The following is a 10,209-nucleotide window of genomic DNA, read 5'->3' on the forward strand; positions in this document are numbered from 1 at the left end:
TGCGAACTTGTCACAAAAGCGCCGAGTCCCACTTAGTGGTGACCGGAAACACGTGGAATGAGACGAAGAGAAATCGGGCTCAAACGTGAAGAAAATGAAGACCAAGAGGACCAGGAACGGCACCTGCCGGTGCATGTATAATGCAGCAGGGATACTAAATAAAATTTCTGCGTAAATACGCCATCAATGGACTGCGAAGTGGGATATGCAACCACTTTAACCTATCAGATATTACCCTAACCGAAGGATCAACAAGCCTCAAAGCTTTAAACGACGAGTCTAACCACAGACGGCATTTCGATGGAAAATACGATGTTGATAGGGCTTGAAGGATGTATGAGGATCCTTTAGGTTTCGATTTCCAAAACGTCAAGTAGAACAAAGAATTCTCTCTTCAAGCCGTGGTGGTTTTGAGGCTTCCCGAAGATCTGATCCGCTAGGAAGCTTAGATCATAGATGCCGTGGGTCAGGGGTATGCGATACCACAGACTCTGAGATTTGAGGGTTATCAAACACGCACCATGTTGTTTCTGCCGGGCTGGATTAGGTTTCCCGTTATGCGTAGATGCCGGGCGTTGCCTGGTTGCCTGGTTTATTATGACTACCTGGCTAATAGTGGATTTTGATCTGAAATATTGATGACAGGAAGAACGCCTCAAACACGCCGCTGGGGGGAAGCGAGTTTCGTAACGGATATCGGCGCTAGGTCCAGATCTCATAAAATTTGGGTACCTATCATGAATGACGTTTGTTCTGCGGTGTACAACATAGAGTTAAATAAAACTACATGTAGTCAGAGTGCTGAAGATACTACTCTAGCATGTAGGATCCATCACGCTGGGTCGGATAGTTTGGAAGCTGTAGAGAAACAATGGATAATGGACATGAACCTCTAATCGGTTGAGTAAGTGACACGCCGCCCCATCGCATGTGGAGAGAGATCTGACAGGCATCGGAGCTATTGGGGAACAATTCCAGATTAGTTAAATTCACAATTTGCGGAGTTATGAGAGTGTCACATTGCACTACTGCGAGTGACGAATGGCGCTGGTAAGAACTAGAAGATCGTCGGCGCGTAAGTAAGACTTCAAGACGCCCATTGGGGTAAAAGAGAGGAAGAACGATGTATGAAGATTGCCTATTCCGGGTTTTAGATGGGATGACACATGGACACATGAGCAGAACATCATCTGGCAGCTATCTAGATACCTAAGGTACCTTAAGCAAGGGGAATATTGATTCGTCCATGATAGAATTTCTCGAAAATGGTATTATGACCACTGTGAAAAGGAAGAATAAGACGAATAAGAGAATGTTGAGAGAAAGTCGAGCACTGACTGGCTCGATCCAGATTTTAGGCGCCCTTGGAAACGCCTGGCGTCCGAGACTATGGGGTCCAACCGAATCCCGTCGTCCAATCATTTCCCCCTGGACCACACTTTGGAACACTTTCTGCATGAATAGAGACAGGGTCTGTTCCAGATTGCAACCCGAAGGACCAGAAGGGAATTATCGACATCGACAACTCAATACTTTCACTGCAAAGTACAGTAGTAATCACAGATTTACAGTTACAATTATCAACATTCAATCTCTCTTCTCTGTCACGCTACACGGACAAAGAGTTGACCAAGGGGTTAAGGAGGAATAGAACTGACAATGATGATAGAATGATATAGGGCGGACAGACGGACAACAATCATTCGAGGGGCTCTAGATGAATCAATTATCAATTAATCCACGGCTGGATGGTCTCAATTTCGGACGGTGTTACCTCCTGGGCATCTCATCCATCCTCCTCCTCCTATCCTAAAAAACAAATTAGGAGGCGTACAATAACTTCATACCGACGTCTAGTAGCCAACGGTTGGTCGATGTTCAATATGTAGAGGCGCGAAGGAATTGGTCAAGCAAACGACTTCGCGCGCCTGTTATGAGACTGTACTACTTGCTGTAGACGCCCTCGCCGTCCTTCCATTGTTGCCATGATTGTTTGGTTAAGATGAGACGCTTGATTTGATCTTCTTCGCTCGATCATGGCAGGTCGAACGACATGTAGAACGACAAACTTGTTGAATACGTAGAAGGCATACCAACCTCCCCTTGTCTCTACCTAGCCAGTGAGGTGGAAAAGGGAATAAGAAAAGAAAGACGGATTACCGGCGCCCAGTTGCCCCTCTCAAACCCAAGTCCGTCCAAGCCCTCGGCTGGGCGAAACCCCTGCCCCCCTGTTCCTCCGTACGTACATCTAGACCCTGGTTAAGCATCATCGTCGTTTTGGCTGCCCGCAAAGAGGTACTCCGTATCCACAAGCATCGCAATGTTCGCTACTAGGTAGTGTAGTACGTACACAATACATAGCAAGATACATACTGCATGATTCCCACAGTCGAAGACCAACGAAGCGAGTCCCGAACTCTTGACCCAGATTTGCCAGAGTTCTTTTCCCGCGTCCAATGCTTCCTTGGCACAAGGTCTCGTCCTCGCCCATCACTGTCTTTTCCGCCTTTCACCCACTCCGAGTTCTTCTGTACGCGCTGGCTTCGTTGTCGTTCATCCACTCATTTTACTCCTCCCCAACTGCAAGTCTTCCCTTCTCATCACCGACCTAATCCATTCCTTGCAGGTGCGAAGAATTTTAGTCTAATAAGCTATTACTACTACTACTTAATTTCGAGAGGATATTTCTCTGTCGCTTTTCCCGATATTTCCAAGGCCCACCCTGCTGGCTCCGTGGCCCGTCGTGCGTCCCGTACCTACATATCTCTACATACTATTACATATCCCACCTACAGCCCCCCGACCTACCTATTTTTTATTTTTGTCTTGCCACACACAAGGAGCTGCAAGATTTCGTCTCTGCACCAACGAAGTTCCCCAGGAACCAGACATCATCCAATCCCAACTTGTTAGCAAGGGATTGCCAGCAATTGAATTGAAGAAAGGGAATTGCGAAGCGTTAGCAATTATACATATTTAATTATTTTTTTTCCAACTTCGGGCGAACCGCCGCCGCTACCAGCCAAGACTTATTATTAGCAGAGCGAGTAGAGAAGAGGGGTGGGAAGAACCGTAGCTATTTTTTGCCGAGACAAGAGAAACAAGCTATTAGGGTACCGGGAATTAGTAGTACAACTTCTATTAAAACCAATCCAAACCTCTAATATCGGCCAAGTCGCAAGATTAACCGGTCGAATCTGTCGGATTGGAATTGGGAATTGATCCTCGAGAAATACGCAAATACGCCGACACCACCAAAATCGCCGCAAGGAGCGGACCTCACCTTTGCTTTCTGGATAAAGCAATTGGTACTAATTTAAGGTCTATCCCGGCGACAACATGTCTTTGAAGCAGGTAGGTCGAAATTGGGGGGTAAAGAGATGCGAATTTCGAGCCTGAAGTGCTGACTCTGCGACTAGGAAATAGAAACGTGGGTTTCGGCCCTGAGCCGATACGACAACAATGAGTTCGAGGAAGCGTTGAAGGAATTTGAAAATATTTCGGATACGTCCAAGATCTTGTTTAATATGGGTGTTATTCATGCGACACTGGGAGAGCACGAGAAAGCTGTAAGCGCTTTTTAAATAATCTGGGGAATTCAAAAACACTGATAATTATTTCAATTAGGTCGAATGTTACCAACGGGCAATCCGACTCGATCAGTATCTTGCTGTAGCATACTTCCAACAAGGCGTATCGAACTTCTTACTCGGCGATTTCGAAGAGGCATTAGCGAACTTCAACGATACCTTACTATATCTCCGAGGCAACACACAAATTGACTACGCACAACTTGGTCTGCTGTTCAAGTTATACTCTTGCGAAGTGCTGTTCAACAGAGGTCTCTGCTATATCTACCTACAACAGAAGGATGCAGGTTTACAAGATTTGACCTACGCAGTAAAAGAGAAGGTTGTTGAGGATCACAATGTCATTGACGAGGCTATCAGAGAAGAAGCCGAAGGCTATACCGTGTTCTCGATTCCCGTCGGTGTCGTGTACCGACCCAATGAGGCTAAAGTACGAAATTTGAAGACCAAGGACTATCTAGGAAAGGCCCGTCTAGTTGCTGCATCCGACAGAGCCAATGCTTTCACGGGCTTCGCTGGATCGGAGATCAAGAACGCTGGAAGGGCCAGTGAGAAGGATGACCGGCCATCCGACAACATCTCGTTTGCTGCTACAAATCTGGTCAAACCTGGAATACAGAGCAGAAGACAACAATCGGAACCCCCTGCTAGCCGAAATGCATTCCCGCCGACGCCACCGCCCGAGAACGACAAGCCGGCCGCTACGATGAGCCGTGGTGCTTCAGTCCGCAATGGACCGAAACCAATGCCTGCTAGGCTGAACATCCCTGAAACGGGAAAGAGCAGCCGTTACGACAAGACGAGCTCACCCCAGAGTGAACGCAAGGGACCCTCAAGAGCTGCCTCTGAGGTTCGATCACCACCTCAACGAAGCTACTCGAGAGCCGAGGCACCCAGAACCCGACGATCAAGAAATGAGGAAGATGCGTATCCAGATGATGTCTACGACATGTATAATGGAGGAGGTTCACAACGGGGACAAGGTCGCCGGAATCAACAAAGGTACATTGAGGAGGAAGACGAACCCAGCGAATACGACTCCTTCGATGAAGGCGAATTCGAGATGGTCTCAAACAGGCGGCCAGGCACTTCGGTAGCTGGTTCCTCGCGGGGTGGATCGAGAAGACCGGATATCCGCAAGGTCAGAATCAAGGTGCACTCGGAGGATGTCCGATATGTCATGGTCAGCATAACGGTGGAATTCACGGAGCTAGTAGACAAGATCCGCGATAAGTTCGGTCTACGACGACGATTCAAGCTCAAGGTGCGAGATGAGGATTCGCCACAATCATCGGATATGATCACGATGGGCGACCAGGATGACCTCGACATGGTCATGATGAGCGTGAAATCAATGGCGCGGAAACAGAGACAGGATATTGGTAAACTGGAGGTAAGCTATTCTCATTATCTAATATTCTATGACTTAACTAACGAGAAATACAGATATGGGTCCAAGAGATCTAGACACTTTTCTTTCCTTCGTGTGCGGCATTACGATTACAACGATACCCAGCATTGCGATCTGACTTCATACACGATGTAATGAAGAAGTCCTTGGCTTCGCCCTCGTCATTTTACAATCATTTACTTTTTACTACCTACCTACATTTCACTCTACTCATAACTATCATACCTTATTTTTGCATCCTATCCCATCCCATCCTCCCTTTTTTGAATATTACGATTCTCAATCATGCTTATCGAGCGATCGTGGGCTGGTTGCAGGCTTCGTCATAATGCGTTATGAAACAAGAAACGCGGCAGTTTCATATTCGACTCCTTTTCCACTGGGGGGCGGTCCGGGCATGAATAGAAACGGAGATTGTCTCGTCGATTACCCGTCTCGGTCTATTGGATCCGCCAACATCAAATCAATTCACCACGTCGCCGCTCATGCAGACCTAGGCCTAGACCTATTCAATCGTACCTAGGTACACTGCGTCGCCAACCCCTGATTCTTTTTTTTTCTCTACTTCCCTTTATTACATCATCATATAACAGCATATATCCACACATTTAGAATTGGATAACCGGCGAATGGATTTCACGGCCGATTGGGTGGTTGGTGGAGGAGTAAAGTGAATTTATCTATTATATTCCCTTTTACTTGATTTTTTTGCTTTTTTGATTTAGTCGCTGTTATCTCCGATATTGATGGGATCGAGATGAGAGTCGTCGGGCTATAGTAATACGTTCCGTTGGGAAACCTACTACACTCTTAAAGGGAGGCAGGGAGGGAAATAAGGATTCGCTCTCTTTTCCTTTCTCTCCTTGATGGAGCGTTGGGGTTGAGTTGGGCGGATAGAGTCGCAAGAAGAGAAGGGATCACCTTGGTTCATACAGTAGGTAGACAAAATACCCAATCGCGGGTTAGCAATTCATAACAGCAGTTCACGTTAAACTTGACAATTTTATAATTAAACGTGATATCTGTGTTGTGGTTAGATCATTTTATATACTTTTCAAACGTAAACTACAATGCCTGAGCTATCTATGCAATTGCCCTTCGAAAGATTCGCATCCTGGTCTCTCCTAGCTCAGTAAAGACAGTAAATCGGTGTAAACCCAGTTAGCTTCCTTGCGTCACTTCAACCAGTGAGTCCTTCGTGGCGGTCTTGGTATGTGATGAGGAATGGCTAGTCGAATGGGACGTAGAGTGGGACGTAGAATGAGATGTCGAGTGAGATGTCGAGGTGGACCGGCTGGTTGATTTAGAGGTCGATTTGCTCGTACTGCTCTTGCTACTGCTACTACTACTGCTCGATCCGGATTTAGTTGTTGTTGATATAGTCGGGGGAGGAGTCACGGTGGGAGAAGAGGAAGCACTAGTGCTCGTAGATGGTAGTGAAGTTATAGGAGGGGATGAGGAAGGTGGTGGTGGGTCGCTGACCTGGCATCCTGATCCAAATTCTGTTTGACAACCCTCGCCGCAGTAGTCAGTCGTTGAACCGCACCAGCCGTTTCTACCGTCGTATAGGGTTAGTAATGGCACCCAAGAAACGATGGATTATTCGTGTTCATATAGACGTTATAGACACGAATTTCCAGAGTAAGTCCCGCAAATAACATGAAACATCCTCCTACAGACTCTAGCGGAAAAAATATCAAAAGAAATCTAAACTGACACTGAGCAACAATTTCCATATTCTGAACCCTGGCATGTGAACCCATCGCCACAGTTCCCGTCAATTGATACTTGAAGCGTGCCAGTCGGAGCAGCGCCGGTGTTCGTGGTGGTTAACTGATCGTCAGGGGTACCGGGACCGCTGGGAATGTTCGTTGGGATCGTCGAGTCGGCGGAGGAGCAGATACCAAATTCGGGGCGACAACTTGCGCCGCAGTAATCAATTGATCCACCACACCAATTGTTAAGAGAGCAACCTAGTGGCTTGGATTAAACTTATAGTCACACAAATGGCTAGGACATACATACAATTTCCGTATGCAGAACCCGCGCATGTTATACCGTCGCCGCATTTACCGTCCGGGCTAACTTTCAACGTGCTAGTCGGCTGGCTGGGCTTCGTAGGGGTAGCCGTAGGGGTGAGGCAAGTAAATGTTCCAGTTGGGGCGCGGATGCTGAAATTGTACTCTGGGACCTTACCGGTGCCGGCACGGTACCAGTTCTCGGGAGGATCACCCAAGCACTGCCCTACAGTAACCGATCGGTAACCATGGCTGAATAGCGAATCGAGGATGTAATCTGTAAGGTTGTAGACGGTCTGATAGTGGATATCGTGCTCGATCTCGAGGTAGCTATCCTCGCAAGGGCTAGACCCGTCAACGGCCTCGTCCCAGATATCCTTGCTAGTCTGGATCTGGCTGGCATCATCGTGTAGGTAGCCCTCTGTGTCCAAGTCAAAGTAAACAGCGTGGTATCCAAGGTTAGCTAGTTGTGTCTGACAAGCAGCGGGGCAGATGGAATAGGGGGGTCTGCATCAATAGTTAGTAGAAGCATAGAAAGGGAGACGGCGTAGTATACCTCATGTAAGTAGGGAAGTAGCCGAGGATGTCGTTGAGAGCGATCTCATTCCAGTACATCTGGTTCTTGAATTGAGTCGTGGTCAATTGACTGTAGTTCTCGTGTGACCACGTGTGACTCGCAATCTGGTGGCCCTCGGCAGCCATTCGCTACGGCATGTTAGCCTCAATCTACAACGTCATCCTTAGGTGGAGCGCATTTACTTGAATGACAGTAGCCCAGGGGTACGCAGGATCATTAATTGGTCCCTTGCCTAAGTTGTTCCCGGTAATAAAAAAGGTAGCTTTTGCCTCGTATTTTTTGAACTTGTCGAGAAGATCGTTGGTATATTCGTACGGTCCATCATCAAAAGTAACGGCGATGTCACCTTCGTTCACGCAATCGTAAATACCAACACCACCATACTGCACCTTGCCCAATTTTGGACGAGCGATCGTCGATGTATCCGTACCGCTTGGCTTGTTGTTGCCATCACACGCCGGGCCATAGTTTATTTGGCAGTCAGGTGAAGTACAGTAGTCTTCTCCTTGCCCACAGTACCTAGGTCATATCAGCAAATTAACTAACGAACCACGGAGTTTATATGAACCAACCCTTCAGCGGAGCAGCAGTAACCAGCCGCGCATTTACCACGGCTTGCGCCGCATCGGCTACTGCCCCTTTGGCGAGTCTCGAGTTCGTCCCGCTTCTCAGACCTTCGGCCACTTCGAGCCTCTACCACCTCTTCCCTCTCTGTGGCATGTGACCGAGTTTCCCATCTCCTTCTCCCTCTAAATTCAGACAAGAATTTTCGGGCCCCGGCGAGCTTCGGCACACCGGCACCCAGGTCATCCGGGTCTGCGTGTGCGGCAGTCTGGCTCGCACAAGCGGCCAAAACGAAGGCGTCCCACCAGCGCATTATGACGAAATGCAGTACAATTCCGTGTGTATGAAGCGAATGTGAGGGCTGGATACAACGAATCCTTAGGCCATGAGTTCCCAGGAGTTGGGAATGCGGATTCGAAAGCGACCAAGAACCCACTTAAGAATCCTCAAAAATCTTCCGCCAAGGCATCAGACGGCAAGATAGCTAGATACTTGGTATGTAATGCCACGCGTCGCCGAAGGCGATAGACAGGCCTTGAGCCAAAAAAGGGCTCTAGAATAAACACATGGTTCCCGGATCGGAGCGTTGGTAACCCTGTGAGGAGCATTTCATATATACCCGGATACTACCTTAGCGGCAGACTACCTGCACATACGAACCACTCATAGAAAACGTATTGCAGGCGTACCCATATTGAGTAGCACCTGCACTCATCATGGCATTTTCAAAAAAGACTGGACTGGCCAGATCTGGCACTTGTTTCGTGAGCAGAAACACGAGGTTTGAGAAAAACCGCATCCACCGACCTGCAATGTTGACAAGTTGAAGCTGATCGGGTGCATTACGAAGGCATACCACCTAACCACCCATGTCGAACTTCCCAAAATAACTTCTTTTCCCATTTCTGGGCACGAGCGCTAAAGCCATTAGAAGGGAATGGGTTTTTATTTCGGTTAATAGTTCTAACCGACGAGGAGCCTCATGAGTACGTGTTCAGGCGGGTCTCTTGCGAAAACCTTGCCATGTTCAAGGTGAATATTCTCACCGGAGGCTCACTTTGTCGGAGACATGATCATCTCTATGATCGACCGCCTATTAATCCGGCGCAATTGAAAACGACTTATCACGTTTCCCCAGATGTTCGGCAAAGCCCAAGACATGTATAAGAGGATGGCAATAGCGACGGTATGAGCAGACAATGTGACAGTACAATAGAAGGTATTGTGGGGTGTAGAGACGCGTCCTTGGATAGAAAGCGACGCTGAGATCGGATCGTGTTCCTTCGGTCCGCCAAGCCTCGCCTCATTGCCCAGCCCTTCATCTACTCCACGGTTGAAGTGACGAGGGGGGCGCCGGACTAGAGTTGGCTATATTATATTAATTTGAAAATATCCTAAAAGCAACCTACCATCTACCCTGCATTGCATGGCGCTTGTTCCAGAACCGCATACCCCCAATGCCCTGGTACTACCAGCCGCAAATTTTTTTTTCTCTTTCAAACTGAGCATTCGCATTAGAAAGAGAAAAGGAAAAATAGATTAAACGCTGGATTGGATTGTTACGTTGCCATAGCTCTCGACGCTTGCCGCCGACTCCACGCGTTGACGTGCTCTGGTCATAGCCGGAATCGCGCAACTCGGATGTCCGGCCAGTAAGTAAGTAGATCCTTCATGATGATGACGAGTCTCGGTAGACTCGCTCCGAATAAATCGGTAATAAGACCATAGTTGGCGTCCCTCAAGGTGCTTCTTGCTTACTCTGTAACGTGGAAGGGAAACGTGCCATCATCTTCACTATAGCATGCTGCACGTAGGACAGATAGTGATAGATAGTGAGAGGTAGATGAGAAGGAAACCTTTTTTATTTTTAGATGAGATGTAGTACATATAAACGATTTTTCATCACGTGAATTGTCTTTTTAACTCATCTTAGCGCCAACCAAAGGTCATAGAAAAAACGCTAACAAAACTGTAAGGAGAATACCTAGGTAGATATGAATATCTTATACCGAGCCCCTTTCTTTAGCGCATTAGTTACCACTTATATGG

At 47.6% G+C, this 10,209-nt stretch overlaps 2 protein-coding genes across 2 annotated transcripts; one reads left to right on the top strand and one right to left on the bottom strand.

Annotated features, from left to right (window-relative positions):
• Positions 1-3,339: 3,339 nt before the first annotated feature.
• F4822DRAFT_424338 (uncharacterized protein) lies at positions 3,340-5,057 on the top strand (the record flags this gene model as incomplete). The annotated part of the gene is made up of 4 exons (XM_051460128.1): positions 3,340-3,354; positions 3,420-3,569; positions 3,628-4,983; positions 5,037-5,057. 4 exons carry the CDS (start codon positions 3,340-3,342, stop codon positions 5,055-5,057), a joined length of 1,542 nt encoding a protein of 513 aa, XP_051319647.1.
• Positions 5,058-6,569: 1,512 nt separating this feature from the next.
• On the bottom strand, positions 6,570-8,673 carry F4822DRAFT_28519 (carbohydrate-binding module family 18). The gene is made up of 5 exons (XM_051454932.1): positions 8,169-8,673; positions 7,779-8,115; positions 7,576-7,724; positions 7,027-7,526; positions 6,570-6,974 (listed from the first exon to the last, which is right to left on the bottom strand). Exons 1-5 carry the CDS (start codon positions 8,471-8,473, stop codon positions 6,709-6,711), a joined length of 1,557 nt encoding a protein of 518 aa, XP_051319648.1. The 5' UTR covers positions 8,474-8,673; the 3' UTR covers positions 6,570-6,708.
• Between the last annotated feature and the right edge of the window lie 1,536 nt (positions 8,674-10,209).

The sequence above is a fragment of the Hypoxylon trugodes genome, assembly GCF_022578975.1.
Source record: "Hypoxylon trugodes strain CBS 135444 unplaced genomic scaffold F4822scaffold_1, whole genome shotgun sequence".
Classification (NCBI taxonomy): Eukaryota; Fungi; Ascomycota; class Sordariomycetes; order Xylariales; family Hypoxylaceae; genus Hypoxylon; species Hypoxylon trugodes.